This window comes from Nyctibius grandis, chromosome 6 (assembly GCF_013368605.1).
Source record: "Nyctibius grandis isolate bNycGra1 chromosome 6, bNycGra1.pri, whole genome shotgun sequence".
Taxonomy (NCBI): domain Eukaryota; kingdom Metazoa; phylum Chordata; class Aves; order Nyctibiiformes; family Nyctibiidae; genus Nyctibius; species Nyctibius grandis.
The window spans coordinates 85,071,912-85,088,075 of record NC_090663.1 but is presented as its reverse complement, the minus strand read 5'-3'; the positions used below and the strand labels follow the sequence as shown (position 1 = coordinate 85,088,075).

The 16,164-nt window shown below is 52.5% G+C and overlaps 2 protein-coding genes across 6 annotated transcripts in view; both read right to left on the bottom strand.

The window, feature by feature from the left end:
• Positions 1–1,773: 1,773 nt before the first annotated feature.
• On the bottom strand, positions 1,774–5,039 carry LOC137665319 (collagen, type I, alpha 1b-like). The gene is made up of 5 exons (XM_068404194.1): positions 4,584–5,039; positions 3,599–3,677; positions 3,196–3,466; positions 2,787–2,984; positions 1,774–2,452 (listed from the first exon to the last, which is right to left on the bottom strand). The coding sequence occupies exons 1-5, from the start codon at positions 5,037–5,039 to the stop codon at positions 1,912–1,914; spliced, it is 1,545 nt and encodes a 514-aa protein (XP_068260295.1). The 3' UTR covers positions 1,774–1,911.
• An 8,141-nt stretch (positions 5,040–13,180) lies between these two features.
• The window catches only part of CAMK2D (calcium/calmodulin dependent protein kinase II delta), a 157,263-nt gene continuing 154,279 nt past the window's right edge, over positions 13,181–16,164 (bottom strand). For 4 of the 5 annotated variants that reach the window (XM_068402619.1, XM_068402623.1, XM_068402622.1 and 1 more), the window contains 2 exons: positions 15,649–15,695; positions 13,181–15,092 (listed from right to left, as the gene is read on the bottom strand). In XM_068402619.1, coding sequence (XP_068258720.1) covers positions 15,689–15,695 — 7 coding nt within the window. In that variant the 3' untranslated portion in view covers positions 13,181–15,092; positions 15,649–15,688. The remainder of the gene's footprint in view (positions 15,093–15,648; positions 15,696–16,164) is intronic. The other variant, XM_068402620.1, reaches the window with a different exon arrangement.

Below are 16,164 nucleotides of genomic sequence, written 5' to 3'. Positions count from 1 at the left end.
GGGGGGCTCAGAAACAAAGTCCCATGTTCTGGGGCTTGAGACCGGGCTCCCATGTCAGGGCTCCCCCCGGGCCGGGGGGGCAGCAGCTGCGGCCCTACTCTGGGCCCCGGGAGGCCGGGCTGCCCCAGCCAGGCAGGAGAGGGGCCGGGCCCGGGGCAGCCGGTGCCGGTCAGAGCCCCCGCGCCTGTTCCCAGCCTTTATTCAGCACCTGCACGAAGCCGCCGCCTTTATTGTGTGACTCGGTACCGACAGAGCCCGGGTTTCCCCGCGCCCGCAGCCGCGGTGTGGCACCCCCAGCCCCGCGCGGGCACCAGCTGCGGGCAGAGCCAGACTTGGGCCCCGGCCGAGGCCCAGCCCCGGAGCGCGGCTCCTCCTGCCCGCGGCGCCGGGACGGAGACGGCGAAGCCAGGCTCGGGGCTCCGGCAGAGGTCGGGCTCAGCCCCGACCCTGCCGAGGTGCTCCAGCCCCAGGAGCCGTTCCGCGCCCGCCCGCGGAGAGACAGACACGGGCCGGGACTGACCCCCCGGCACCGGCTCCCCGCGCCCGCGAGACCCGGCAGCAGCACCGGCACCAGCCCCAACCCCAGCTCGAATCCCGGCCTCGTCTCACCGCCCCGGGTTCCACGTAGCCCCCATAAAAGCCGCCGGACTAGACCGGTGCTGCAGCCCCGCGTCCCCGGTCCAGAACCAGCGTCCGCCGCGGTCGGAGCCAGCCCCGCTCTGGCGGCGGAAGAGGCAGCGCGTGCGCGGGGCGGGCCGGAAGGGGCGGGTCCCGAAGGGGCGCATGCGCGGGGCGGGGCCTGTCCCAGGTGCGCGGGGGCGGTGCCGCAGGGCGCGTGCGCGGGGCGGGGCCTGGCCCAGGTGCGCGGGGCGGGGCAGGGCCCCAGGGCGGCTGCGCGGGGCGGGGCCGAGGAGATTTGAGCCCCGGCGGCCGCCGTCCGCCCCCTCTGGGCTGTTCCGGTGGCGTCGCGCGCGGTCCTGGGGCGGCAGCGGCCGGGCCGGGCTCCTCCGGCGGGGCCCAGGTGAGACGCGGGGGGCTCGGGCCGGGAGCGGGGCAGGGGCCGCGGCCGAGCGGTGCCGCGGCCCCGGGGGCTGTCGGGGTTGGGGCCGGGGCGGGTGGGAAGTGCCGGTGCCCGGGCGGCCGCGCTGCCGGGGGCTCCGCGGAGCCGCCCGTGCAGCGGCGGGGCTCGGGGCGCCGGGGAATAAAGCCCGAGGGCCGGAGCCCGGCACCCCCTGTCCCCGCTCGGGCCGCCCGCGGCCACACGGGGCCGGGCCCGCTCCGCGGGTCCCCCCGGTCAGTTCTCAAGCACCGCCCGACACCGCCGGGGCTCCCGGGCTCGTCCCTACATCACACGCGGGGCTGTGGGGGTTCGGGGCTCAGCCGGGTGCTTGTGGGACTCGAGAGGCGGCTCCCGGGGCCGATGCTGGGGCTGAGCAGCACAGACAGAGCTGGACATTTCCCAACCCTGAGAACGGAGCCGCGGGGCTGCGTTTGTGGGGCTGGGAAAGGGGCTCCCGGGGCCGGAGCAGCAAATCCTGCGCCTTTGGGCTCAGAAACGGAGACCTGGTCGGCTGTTTCTGGGGTCAAAGCCAGGGGCCAGTTTGGCCATAGCTGCAGGGCTGGGGGGAGGTGGGAGGGTGTTGGAGTGTGGGTGGGAGGGAGGGGGGTGGGATGGTGCGTGGACCCTCACCGGAGGTGGGGGTCCGGTCGCGTTGGCCCCGAAACTCAGGGACGCCGGCATGCACCAGGCAAAATTCAACGCAGGAGATAGACTCAGGGCGAAAAAGCACTTTTTACCCCCTTTTCGTGTCCAACTGTTCATTCCAGGTGCGCCCAAGCACCGGACTAGTGTACAATTATGACAGGTCATATTCATATACAAGTCGTGACAGTGATTGATTTACGACCTGGCTAAAAGCCAGGCTCATTTGAACTAGAATAAGCTTTATTGAGCTGGAGATGAACTCGAGGAGGAGCTGAGGCTGGAACCATCCATGAGCTGGAGCTGCAGCCAGACTGGAACTGAGCATCAGCTGGAGATGAAGCTGCACTGGAACTGGAAACGAGCTGCAGCCAAAACTGAAGTGTGGCCATCCATGAGCTGGACCTGAAAAACAGGGGTGCAAAAACAATGAGCTGGAGCCGCAACCAAGCTGGAGCTGTGCAGGAACAAAATGGAGGCAGAAACATCCAACCCTGGAGCAGCAAACGAGCTGGAGCCGTCAAGAAACAGGAGCCACCAATGAGCTGGACCCAAAATGAACGTGTGCAGAGACAATGACCTGTAACAAACTGGAGCCGTCCAGGAGCTGGAACAGAAACAAAACAGGCAGAAACAACCAACCTGAAGCTGCAAATGCACTGGAGCCATCCGTAAGCTGGACTTGAAAGCAGAGCAGCAACAAACAGGAGCTGGAGCCAAAACTGAACTGGAGCCGTCCAGGAGCTGGACCTGAAACAAACAGGGGCAGAAACAAACACACATGAGCACAAACCAAGCTGGACCGAAACAACTGGGCCCTGCAAATTGAGCTGGACCCAAAACAAAGGGGGCCCAAAGCAGCAAACAAACCAAACAAAACCAAAGGAGAGCCCAAACCACTAAAACCCCCTCAATAAACAAACCCCTCAATAAACAAACCAACCCCTCACAAATCTAAAGGGGGGGCCCAAACTGAGCTGGACCTGAAACAAACGGGGGTCCAAACCAAACAACCAAACAAACAAAAACCAAGGGGAGCCCAAACCGAGCTGAACCCCAAACAAACGGGGCCCAACACACCCACCTGGAGCCGCAGCCGGGCTGGAGCAGCGCAGTCCCTGCAGGGTCTCCAGGCAGGTGCAGGCCGGGCTGTCCCCAGGCAGGAGCGGGGCAGGCGGCAGCGTCGGCCTCGGCGCAGGCAGCCCGGCTTCTCCCTGGGGCTCCGCACCCCCCGCGGGCGGCTCCCGGCCTGGCTGGGGCTCCTCCGTCCGTCCGTGTGTCCCTGCGCAGGGAGAGACGTGGCACAATCAGCCCCCGGCAGCGGCCCGGCCCAGAGAGCCCCGAGCTGCTGCCCGGCAAACCCTGCTGCCCCCCGGGCACGGGCAGCTCTGCCCGACCCCTCGGCAGCCGCGACCCGGCACCGCGCAGCCGAGGCGGGAGGGGAGGGAGAGACGGGGCCGGGACGGCAGAAACCACCGCCTCGGGGCACTCACCTCACCGGGCACGGCCTCCTACCGCCGGGGCCACCAACACCTCCCGAGGCACCGGCACGGCCGTCGCTCCCCGGGCCCGGCCAGGCCGGCTTCACCGCCTCACCCACGGGGCTGCAGGAGCCGGTGCGGGTCCCTGGAGCGGCCTCTGCTCCCACCGCAGCACGTTTTGAGCTGAAAAAGAAGGTTTTATTTAAAACAATGGCTTCAGAGCCCAGAACCAACCCGGGGCTCCGCTGAGAGACTGCAGGGTCAGGCACCCCAATGGGAAGGGCTCGGAGAGGGACAGGGGACAATAAAATACCCCATTTTCTGGGAGGGAAAGAAAAGCAGAGTAAAAAATCAATGCACAGCTACAACAATTGCTGTGCAAAGTCAAAACTTAAGTTTTAACTTCAGGTCTTACCTGTAACCTGTGGCTGGCAAGCACACACAGGGGACTGGTAAACAGCTGCTTGAATACACCAGCTAATAAACTGCATTAACTAAAAAGAAACAAAAATGCATTTAATTGCACCTTGGTCTCACCAGAACTCCTGCAGAAAGGCTGTTCTTGTTGGGGTAACCCGCAGAACCCCCACAGCAGCTCTGGTCCCAGCCTGGCTGCCCCCAGCAGCACAGGAGACCTGAACCCTCCCAGCCCTGCTGGGAACCAGCTGCAGCTCCCGGGCTTCTGAGGGAAGAACCAAAAGCCTTTGCTCAAAGTAACTGCGGGCAGCTGAGGCTGAGAACCAGAAGGAACTGTGGACAAAGCCCAGCCCCAGGAGACAGGTGGAGGCAGTTAAGGTGCCCCCGGCTCTCGGCAGCTCTGCTCCTGCCTCCCGGTACTCACCATGATGAGGGCTGTAACGAGCGTCTCCTTGCACAGCCCCAGGCAATTCCGAGAGTCCATCAGCCCCCCAGTCCGGGGGTTTGGGGGCCAAAACCGTGCCCTGGTGTCCAGGGAACGCCCCGCCTGCGCAGCCCAAACCCTCCTGGCCTGTCCGGGGCTGGCAGTGGGTGCAGCCCGGCGCCATCCAGGTGAAATGTCTCCTTTGGGGCTCTTGACCACCCCAGCAGCACCGGCATCACACGGGGAACACAAAACCTGCACCAAAAACACGTTAACTCGCCCAAAGGAGCCCCCAGACACGGCAAAACCCCCGTGCTCACGGGGACGGTCACCCAGAGCTCCCCCACCCCCCGGCTGAGCCCCATGGGGTTGCTCCGGGATGGAGCCGCCACCCCCCCCGCCCCGACCCGGGGAGGGCCAAACACCCCCAGACCCGGGTACCCCCACCAGACCCTGCCCGGGCCCGGACACCCCCTCCCCAAGCCGCTGCCGGGCTCAGCCACCCGCCGGCCCTCACCGGGCCCGCTCCCCCCTCACCGCGGCCGGGCCCGGCGCTCACCAGAGGCACGGCGGGGCCCCCCGACCGCCCGCAGACAGGCCCCGGGCCCGGCAGGAGCCTGCCCCTGCAGCCGGGGACCCGCTCCGGTAACGGGGAGCCCCCGCAGTCCCCGCCGGTACCTGCTCCCGCCGCCCCATCCCGCGCGCTGCTGCCGCGGCGGAGGCGCCCCCTGGCGGCGGCGAGCGGAACTGCGCCCGGGGGCTCGTTAAAGCCTCGGGGCTCGGCGCGCACCTGCCGCGCGGGGGCGGGACCCACTCCGTGCCGACCAATCAGCGACGCCGGCGCCTCCGCCAATGGCGATGCGGGGCGGGAGCGGCCTCCTGCGGTGTCGCCGCCTGGCGGAGGGAACGCAGCACCGCAGGCGGCACCGCCCCGGCCCCGGCCCCGGCCCCGGCCCCGGGGCGGCCTCAGGCGTCCCGGGTCAGACCCCTCCGCTGCTCGGCAGCCCCACGACATCTCACACCCTAAATACAGTTATCTGCACTGCGGAGCCCGCCGGAGCTTCGGGACTCCGCTTCCAGCAGTAACACCTCCCTCCTTTCTCTCCCCTGCCAAGAGTCTGTATGCCCCCGACACCCACAGCCCTCCCAGGCCCCTCTTCCCCCTGGCCCTGAGCAACTTGAGGGAGCGTTTCCTTCAAGCCAAAAAAAATCCCACATTAAAAATATCTGGGGGTGCTTTTGCTTATGTCTTTCCCACGGAAAAGCTTTCTGATTGGGAGATCTCTCCTCCTAGCACACACACCCAGGGACAAAAGCACACTCATGTACATTATAGAAAAATGAATATTCATACATTAGCCGAGAAAAGCCCACCTATTCCAAGAAACCTTATGCATATGCTAATATATTATGTATTGGTCTTTGCGCATGTGTACTAAATTGGGGAAGCGGTCTTGGGTGGGCTCTGGGGGTCATAACCCCCCCAGTGATGCTGTGTGACCCCGCTCCTGCACACGCATGGTCAAGGCCTTTCTGCTGACACGTGCAGGTCGCTCCGAGGACAAGATCCTGTTCTGGTTCTGACAGGATTTATCTCTACTCCTGGCACCAGAGCTGTCAATCAAGTCAGTTAAGACACTGCAAAGATGTTGTTCACAGTCTTGCTTATCTCTGGCCCTTCTTTCTAATTAGTGAGGAATTTAACAGAGACCTTGGATTCTCTAAGACTAAGCACAAGCAAGAATCAGTGATGACTATAACTGTTATCAGTCCCAGAAGCAGACTCTGTCTTCAAAACATGCCGTGAGCTTCAGAACATACTGTTATTAGAGCTGAAAGGAAAATTGCTGAAAGGAAAGTTGATTCTGTCTAAAGGTTACACAGAGCAGGCCTTTTAGGGCCTACTTTGAGGCTTGCTTTTACTAAACTGCCTGGTATCATGGGGAGCTCTCAAAACCACCCCCTCCACCAGACATACTCCACGGCGTGCTGTCCTAAGGTCCCACCGAGTTACTCACTCGCTCTCCCTCTCCTTGGGTTAATCAGCCCAGCGCTCCCCTCTTCCCTGCTCTTTCTCACCGACGAGCTCCCGGACTGAACGGCCAGCAATCCTCGCTGCAGCACAAACCACGGCCGTACACTCGGTGTGAAGTTTGGTACCGTTTTTATTATCTCACCTGCCGAGGCCACCGTGCCCTCAGCCCGTCCCCATGCTGGGACGCTGTGCCCGAGGGGACAGGTGACCCCCTCTGGTAGGGGCAGGGGCAGGCAGAGAGCAGGCAGGCTGCAACTCACACACACAATTATTTGAAAATAGAAACAAAATCACTCCCCCTGAGCTGGATGTGTTTTGGGGACGATTGCGCCGGTGTACAGAGAGGGGGGATCATTACCCCCCACAATGACATTGCGCCTGCGATGACACCCCACGCCGCAGCCATGTCCCCCTCTGCTTCAGGACCTCCAAGAACAAAACCAAGTCTGTAACCACAAGCCCAAGCACAGCTCAGCTCTCACACAGCAACTTCCCCTTTAACAACTAAAAGACTTTCAAATTAGGAGAAGAAATCAGACCACAACACAGCCCCACCACACACCGATGCTTTGTGAGCTGCTCTGAGGAAAAGCCAGCAAACAGTCACCCAGGACGCAGACCTGAGCCCTGCTCGGCTGCTCAGACCCCTGGACCCACGGCAGCAGCACATCTCGGTGTGCACACACACACAGACCCAGCACTTCCACCTCAACAGGGACATTTCATTTTTTTCCTGGAAGAAAAGCCTTATTTTGGACGAGGCGTTTCAAATTTCTGATTGTTTTTATTTCCTCAGGCCGCATGGGACAGCTACAAGCCTCACGATGTGCTCTGAGGCTTATAACAAAACACACACACCTAATCCAAGCGTGCGATTGATGCCCCCGTCCCTGTACAGCACCCACAGAGCCCTCCTCGCTTCTGCTGCAGCCACCCGTGCCGCCGGCCGCAAAGCTGACAGCCTGGTACTTGCACTCACGTGCTTGGGATGCACCTGGAAAAGCTGAACGTGTTTCTCCTGTGCCTGTCTGTCCCCACATTTATTATTTTAAATTGTTTTTTTCTAATTGCAATTGATGTTGATTGATTGGAAAGACAGCAGGCAAATGAAGTGGTAAACACTTCAGTTCAGTCTGTGCCCATCAATTCTTTTCCTGCTCTCATGAGAACAAAAAGGGCTGAACTCACCACACACATCTAACGACACGATCACGGACCCCCGTGTGTGGGTCCCTCTCTCAGCAGCACAGGTACCCCCACACGCTTCTCACGGCTGCCCCCACTGCATGTCCCTGCAGAGAAGCCACTCTGGCATGTCCTGTCTGGAGATGGAGTTTCTGCCTCCCCCCTTGCTCTGAAGAACACCAATGGCCTTGCTGGGCAGGCAGCACAGGAGATGTCAGAGCTGCCAGGTCTCAGATGCTGCAAGAGGTGTTGGGAGGGTCCTATCAAGTCCCCATCACCCTGATGGCCCCACCTGGAGCCCCCACCACCCACCCCCTTCCCCATTGGCCCCAGCTCTGCATTTAAGCTCAGGCCAGGGGGCTGCTTTCTTTTTTCTCTGGTAGCTGTGTTGGTGGTCCTCTCTTTCTTTGTTAGGCTGGATGCTTTATTGCTGTCTTGATGTTCTGCTGGTCTTTGGGGGGTGTTACTGGACTGCCTTTGACCCCTGCTCAGGTACTGTGGGGCTGTGCATGTGCAAGGGGTCTCTGGTTTCCTGCTGTCAGGAGGTTGGGGTTGGTTTGTTCTTCTGCTTTTCCTGCTGTCTGTATTGCCTGAGTTACTGACAGTATGTGACTTGATGTGTTTTTTATTTCTCCTGGCTGATACAATAAGGCTGGAGCACCTTCTTTTTAAAATGTACCCTGAAATGCAGGTTTGATTCATGTGGGAGGGTGGGGTTTTTGTTTTTGCAAAAATGAAAGACCACTTATATCCCAGGCATGACCTCTACTGTCTTGGGAAAAAGTTCATCCAAACTAAATACCAAACTTGACTTCTAAAAAGATAGTTCCTGCTCTTACCCTTGGAGAGTGTGGGTTGCAGGGAAATTGGGGGAAAGGAAGGAGAAAGGCTTGTTATGTTAAAGGCTGTGCGAGAGATATCAGATGCTTGTCTACCTGCTTTCATGTGTAGGTGTGTTAATGAATGTGTAGAAACAGAGACCCATTACAAACACTGCAGTGCTGTTGACTTGTAACACAGCAGAAGACACCAGGCACACCCTGGCTATGCAGCCATGTCAAATGCTCAGTCTGGTTGCAGCCTCATGGCTGAACTCCTTGTTCTCCTGACCTCTGTCCAGGTTTCCATGATCTGTGTAAGCCTCGTTCAGATAAAGGGGCTGTTTTGGTAGCCTGTACCCATGGAGTGGGACTGTGGGAACCCCCTGAGAGCAGGGACACTTTTTCCAGTCTAAGTCAGAGCCCTGGAGCTTCTTTTCTTCCTCTGGATGTGGAGGTGTAAGCTGGGCCAGGAGCACTCATTGCCTTCCTGAGGTTCCCTTCCTCCACCCTTCAGCCATATGAGGAGGGAGGAAGCTCCTAGTTATCATAGTAGGATGACTATTGTTAACTTTGGCTATAGGGTCTGGGTGAGAGTTTTGATCTGTGGCGGCAACTGGCTTCCAGCCTGTGTTTCAGACAAGCAAATATCACTGGATGGCCGAGGGATCAGTTTGGTCTTGGCTCCAGACAAGACAACGAGCAGGATGGCCAAAGAAATACCAGTAAAATGATCAGAGTTAAAAAAATGATCTTTAAAAAGAACTCCAACTTTTAACTGTGATCAAAAGTGGGAGTAAGCATCAGGGGTGGGCAGAGGAGGCAGCTTTTGAAATAGCATTGCCCTGGAGAAAAAGGAGAAAAATGTAAGGCTGCAATGTAAGCATCAACATCTGAGTATGCCAGAGACTGTGTCCAAGGCCCTTAGGATTTCATTTCAGTGTATGCCCAGCAGCACTCAGAGCTGACCAGCAGAGCAGCCACGCTCCCAGCTCATGCTAACTCTCTAGCTCAGGCCAGGGAGTAGATGGCCAGATGCCCATTTTGCCTGAGGAACTTCACCAAATCAGTGTGCTGAGAACATGCCAAGCTCCTGATGTTCACAAATCCCTGCTTCAGGACACTGAGAAGCAGAGGCATCACCTACAAGCCTCAGAAAATTAACATGGGGCACAAGGACTTGTACAGTGGGAGGGTGAACAGTGAGTTCAAGACAGATTTTCTGACAATGGAAAGAAATAAAGCTCAAAGGCAACACAGCACCGAGGCTGTGCAAGGATTGCTGCTAGGAGGGAGTCCTGATAAACAGGTCACTGAGAGAGCTCAGGGACTGACGGGTTAATAAAGTATCACTGGACAGGAGAAGAGGACTCAGGGTAGGAAGGACAGGCCTGCAGAGGAGGAGGACACTGGTGACGGACAAGGTGAGGGCATGTCCCAGGGATACATGGAACACCAGGGAGAACTCAAGTGCCAAATCTCAGCCCTTATCCTGGGTTTTGTGAAACTCTGTTCAATCTGTTTCACTCCAGGCACAATTCAGAGTTTCTGTGACACCCCCCCGAGTGATGCTCCTTGCTTGTAACATCCTCTGCCACTTTGCAATAACACTAGCACAGATCATCAGCTACTTCCTACACCCGCCTCTGGGGCTCCTACCAGTTTTGCTTATACTCCATAAAACTCTCATCAGGTCCATCACCTAGCAGAGCGTGCTGGGATGTCTTTGGGAATCCTGTGGTACAGGGCGTTGGAAGCAGTGGCTGCCAGATTAAGAACGCCACCATGGGAAGCACACGTGTGTATCAACCAGATGAGAACACCCATTAAAAATGGGGCAGTAGGCACTACCACCAGCACGTGAGGAAACATCACCATGTCTACACAACATTGACAGCTGATCTTTGCATAGTTGCTTTGTTCTAGGATAATCCCCCAGAAGGATTGTGCAAGGGAGGCAATAGCTCAGTAGTCCATGAACACCTTCCTTCACAAATGTCTTAATATACTTACTTTTTCCTCACTGAAACTCTCAGCACCCTTAGTCCTGCCATCAGTCCTGGAGCTGAACTCTTGTATTTACCTGCTCTCCAGGGCACAGGACACAGCACCAGTTTTGTATGGCATTTAAGTTGGTGTCTTGCTGTAACATGACAGAGGTGTGTGCTTGGGAGTACTCTCTTCTCCACCCTTACTAAGGGTTTGACTTCTGTTTAGGTACCAATGTTCAGCAATAACTTTGCCTATAAAATGAGCTGTCAGGCACACAAACGTGGGCTCTTACCTCCACGGTCAGGCCGGTTGCTTGCTGGTATGGTCCCTGAGTACATGTTACTGAGCGATCTGTGACTGTCAGTGCCTTGGTCCTGGGCAGCTGTCTTCTTGGAGAGCCAACACGGAATGCCTGAGAAGGGTGGGAAAAGGAGTGGTGAAAGAGCAGAGTGGTCCCTTCCTTCCCAGCTCAGGGTGGTTTTGTTTGCCATGAACTCTCTCCCAGTGCAGTGGGCTGTTTATTAATAAGGTTTTTCCCCTCCCCTCCTGTACCAGCTTGCTAGGACTTGACAGTGAGCAGGGAACCCGGTGATACATGCTGCAGCTTCTCCTCCCCTGACATGAGACAGCATCTTTCCACTACAGGCTGAGTTCAGGGAATAGCAGAAGTGAGTAATTACAAGACCCAGGCCCTTAGCTGTCATGAGGTGTGTCAGATTCCTGGTAAATTCTACACTGCAATTTAATGCAACTTTTCAGAGTATATTCTGTGGTTCCACAGACTTGGCCCTTGCTATTTTAAGGGAAGCAACCTTGTCCCAACCACTTGCCACACCCAACTATCTAACTTTGTTAACTAATGAGAGGTCATTATGATGAAAAAGGGTATAAGGACCAAATTTCCAGTCAGTTCATAAGATGGTCCAGCCCCACAGCTGGGTTCTTTAAAGAAAGAATATGCCATTTCTGTAAATACAGAAATACTGCTCTCCTATCTCTTCACCTTGTAAACTCTTTTCTATCAGCTTGTCTTTTTTTGCATTGATTGGAGAATCAATCAAATCCTCACACTCTGTGATTAAATGTTCTCCTCTTCCCCAAACTTACTGTCCGCAGTGCCTTTCGCCTGGGCTCAGAGTCTGGACAAGAACATGCTGGAAACAAGTACGAGCACGCACAATTGCTGTGTTCTCCTCATTTTACATGCGTGCTGTCTTGGAAACAGATCCTGCAACTTGTTCTGCTCAGCCACAGGTATCTGTGCAAGAGAGAGAGGAGAAGAGAGGAAAGGCTTCTACTCTGCTGTATGTAGGACTCCTTTCATATGAGGCATAGGTAGTCCTCAGGATAGGTAAGTCCCCCCTCTCATGGGGATCACAACCTCCCCATACCCCTGTGCAGGTGTGTCAAGCCTCTCCTACAGCAGCTCTTCCTGCAGAAACCAGACAGACCTTGCAGCACTGAACTTCCAACCCATTCACCCACAGCTGTCTGCATTTTACCAATAATTTGTTAGGAAGAAAGAAGCTGAATCTCCTGAAGCAATTTGGATCAATTCTCCAACTCATACAGTTAATTTTTTTGACTAATGGTCTTAAGATGAGTTATATATCAAGTATGACTGTACAAATTTAAGAAAAGCCCCGAGAAGAACAAAGTAACTGTTTTCTGCGAGCACACAGTCCAAGGAGATATGTTACAAAGGATTAATAGCACACTGAAGGAACAGTAAAGCTAATCTTTGACACAATAAACTCTGGATTTAATATAAAATTCCAGGAGACAGATGTTTATTTGCTTAACTGTGTCCTGGGAGCCCACTTGTAGAAAATGGAATCAATCTGATTCCTCCAGGTACGTGTATAGCATATATTCGAGACCCAGCAAAGGGACATTTTCAGCCTCTGAAATATTGTGTTCCTTACTCACATTTAAAAAGTGAAGGCATCAAAGCACTGGGTTCCTTTCTCCTCAGAACGAACAGCATCTTGTGCACGCCTAAACAGAAAACATCATTACAAGAAGCCACCAGGAGGCAGCACATTAAAACATTTGTGCTATAAAAGCACATCACAATTAAAAAAAACCCCAAAACCCCACCCCTCTTCAAATCTTCAACCTGATATTTAGCAAATGTCTTCTCCCCACCCCCCTCCTCGTCATTACGCTTTATACACTGCTCTCTTTTCTCTACATACCTGAGATCAGCAGCAATTCCACTGCTGTCAAACAGCTTACTGCAGGTGTGCAGTTAAAATGGAAGTCAAACTGATTTCTGGAACAGCATTTAGTGGAAAAAATGAGTAAACAAAGTAGGTAGAAGCGATGTGACAAAATATAAAACCTCCCAACGGACTAAACTGCTTTTGCTTTCTCTCTACTCACTATTCTCCTTTACAAACACGTAGCAAAATGCCACCCAAAAGGAAGCACAGAAGTTTTCCCAAGCCCAGGAACACGCTCCTTCGACAGGCGGTACTCGGATCGCTGCCACACCGACGCCGTGGCTACGGGTCTGGCTCGCAGCGACGCTGCCCCTGGCCCAGAACCAGCCGAGGGATCCAGCTCTGTGTCTCATCACCCATGAAAGCTGGAAGTTCCCCCTCGCTCCTCCTTTTCTGCTGGCACCAAGGACTGCTCTCCGTTGTGGCTCAGTGTAGGCTAAGAGAGCCTAGAATCACTACAGACATACAGCAAAGCTTTTAAACTGGTACGTCATTTAAAATGCTAATTATTTATGGACTTTAATGCATTTTATGGTCTGCAATGCTAAACGTACAATAACTGCTCTTACAGCATCTTGTATTACAGGCTGAGCATACGAAACACAGTAAGGCAGCTACGGAAATGAGCAAACTACCTACAACATTTCTAAATACGGACCTAGAAATACAAGGTACGTGCAAAATCTATTAACAAAGTCCAGCATAAACAGGGTGCATTCGGGTCCTCAGGAAAGGCAGCTAAGAACTAACCAGAGGAAAGCACACACTCCTATTTTCAAACTGCAAATTCAGCCCATGAGAAACTGCATCTGTGTCTCTGCTGCCTTAATTCAAGCAGACACTACGCATTTTCCGAGGCAAAAATCACAATTAATTGGGAAATTAAGACACAAGCACAATGTCAGCAGAAATCACAAATTTATTAATCCTTAAATATATCAATCATTTACCATTATGGCAAGAAATATGTACACTGTGTCCCATGGTAAACTGCAGTGTTCCAATATGACAGAAGAGAAGTGTATAATTCGGTTGTGGTGGAGAGAACAAATCACAATTTCCTCACGTCTTGGTGTGGAAGACAAACTTGGTCTACAGTAATACGTCAACACCACATGCTATGTTAGAAGTATAAAAAAAAAACCCCACCCTACACCTAATTGGTTAATTTTTAAATACAGTTATGCCACTTATAGCCGCTTCACAAAAAAAAAAAAAAAAGAAGAAATTAATGAGAAAAAAAAATGAGGCCGTTACTTTTTTCACAGATCCCATTGGCAGGTTAATATGGCTCAACACATTTATTTGTAGATGCTTATTTTAAATATATATTGTTTAAAATCATGTAGTAATTATCAGAGAAGCTTAAATCCATCTACCGTACATCCACTAGTAACAACACCAAAATGTTTAAGAACTGCTTTTGATTAGTAACCGACACGGAAGGGTGAAATGATACAAATCAGGAAGCTTTCCCAGTTTAAAAACGTCAGGCTGCCGAGGTGTAAATTTTTAACTGCTAAAAAGGACATTGAGATATCATGCACTGTACAGCGCTGCAGAAAACAGTTAGCCCTGTTGGTAACAGAACAATTAACAGATTAAAAAAAAAACAGAAATAACCAATCCCTGTGTTTCTCTGTTAAAAATGGAAGGGAATAGACCTCAATGCTTGCAAGGATGTATTTTCACAGCAACATAAGGGAAGCGAAAACAGTCCCTGTGACAAAGCTTGTGTCCTGAAGTGACACGGAGAGCGTGGAGAAACAAACCTGTGGTCAAGTGTTAAGAGTCTTCTTAGAAAACTGCTGTACCCACCATACACTTCCAGAGAAGCAGCAATGGTGTCAAGTAAACTCTTCACACTAAGCTTTTTAAGGCCTATTACTTCTCGAGTGTATTAACCACACGACTGCTCTATAGCTCAACCAAAATTTTGTAATTTTTAAAGCCTCCTTAAGAAATTTACAGTACACCCTAAAAGCCATAAAAAAATCTTCCTCTATTCTTCCATTTTAATCCTCAAAAGCTGCCCCTCAACCATCACTTAGTTCCTTACAATTTTAAATTTTGCTTAATCATCCAATAGAAATTTGCAGTTAGCATAGTAAGAAAGCAAAGGGAAGGACTCAAAAGAAAAAAAAGCAGCTGCTGGCTCACCAGAACACCGACAGTTAATTCTGAAGTGACCAAGCCAGCAAATGATATTTTTCCAGTTTACACAGACTAATAAACTAAGAAGGCTTTGCTGGTACAAAGCCAAGATATTCTCGCTTCCGCCTTCATCCGTGATTTTGTCCATCTACGTGCTGCAATAAAAACCTGTTTTACAGTAACGGAGCTGCCAGCGGAATCCTAACTGTTCCTACCAGAACCAAAGCAAAATCCTGGGACTGGGGGCGGGGAAAAGGAGGAGTCAAAAACCAGTTCTTAAGAAAAGAGGGTAAAATGCACTTTTTCTTTTTTTTTTCTTTTTTAATAAACAGGATAGTTTTTAAAGTCGTCTGTCAAAACTTGGCATAAATGAAGAAAGTGACAAATGTATTCTGTATCTACTGCTGTCCACTGAGTATTTTTTTGTCTTTTATACCTTTTTATTCTCTATTTGCATGGAACATCACCTTCATTGAAATGTTAACAGCGTACAGATGGAATATACAGCGACATGGTGCATCACAACTGCGTTACATGAAGAACCTTCACAACTTCATGCACTCAGAAACATGCATGAAGAGAACGGGATGGCCAAGATGGTGGTCAACCAGGTGCGTTGGGTACAGAAAATGCAAGAGCGGCACCGCTGATATTTTTAGCTAGGAGGAAGGAGAAAAAGAAATAAAATTGCCATTACTGAAGTAACATCACCACCAGATAACATAACATCACCACCAGATAACAACACATGCTCAAGTGTTAACCAATACTATTTAAAAAAAAATCTTCTCAAGATCATTTAACACAATATTGTGAAGAAAACCAAAGGGAAAAAAAACCCCAAACGCTCAGGCAAAGCATTCTTTTATTTTTCAAACCACTTTACAGACTTATTCTATCCTTACGACATGCCAGAGAGGCTGTTAAAATAAAAAAGGAAACTGAGGCAGGAAGCCCAAGTGCCTTAACCCATTCCTTAAAGGAGGGAGGGCAGAATTCAGATGTGAATCTCTGAGTTCAACTCACTTCCTCAGCACGTACGTTACAGGCACTGCCACGGACTGAGACTCTCATACAAAAATGGAACCAAGTAACAAGGAAGAATCAGATGCCATTTACATGCAAGACATGCTAGAGCCATACGCAAAGAGAAACCATAAGAAAAGGAACGTGTAAGCAAGTAGTTAACTCAGCTTGTAACAGCATTTGTATTACCGTAGCATCTAGGGGCCGAAGTCAGTGGGATCCCGCTGTGCTAGGCACTGTACAAACACAGAACAAACGCTTTACTTCAGTCTTCCTGCTCTTTGGTATTGAACTTATGAAAGTATAAGAAGGTGTAAGGTGTGAGGGATATAAGCCCGGGAGCCTCAGGTCTAATTTAGGTTTGGGAGGCAGCGTTAGGTCCAACAGCCCTCTGACTGCCCGTATCGTGCAGGTCTGTGTATATGCAGACACAGTTAAGAACATGCAATACAGAGAAAAAATTTCCTCCCATCAGTCATATCACTCAGAGAGAAACAACGGACAAGACAGAAATCAAAGTTTGTCTTGTCTGACTCACAGCAAAAACTACAAATGAAATTTATTTATCAACTAAATAGACATTTGTGCTCATATTCTTTTCCAAATAAATTATCTGCCATAAGGGAATATTTCCATGTACCTACAGCTACCAAAGAGCTCAGTTCTGTCCTTAGATTTCACAGAATCAATCAGGTTGGAAGAGCC

Coding starts and splice junctions, on each gene's coding strand:
- LOC137665319 (XM_068404194.1), bottom strand. CDS start 5,039: ATGTCGTGGGGCTGCCGAGCAGCGGAGGGGTCTGACCCGGGACGCCTG. Junction 2,985..3,195: donor AGGAGGCCGTGCCCGGTGAG/GTGAGTGCCCCG, acceptor CTCCCTGCGCAG/GGACACACGGACGGACGGAG. Junction 2,453..2,786: donor CAGCCCGGCTGCGGCTCCAG/GTGGGTGTGTTG, acceptor TGTTTGTTTCAG/GTCCAGCTCCTGGACGGCTC.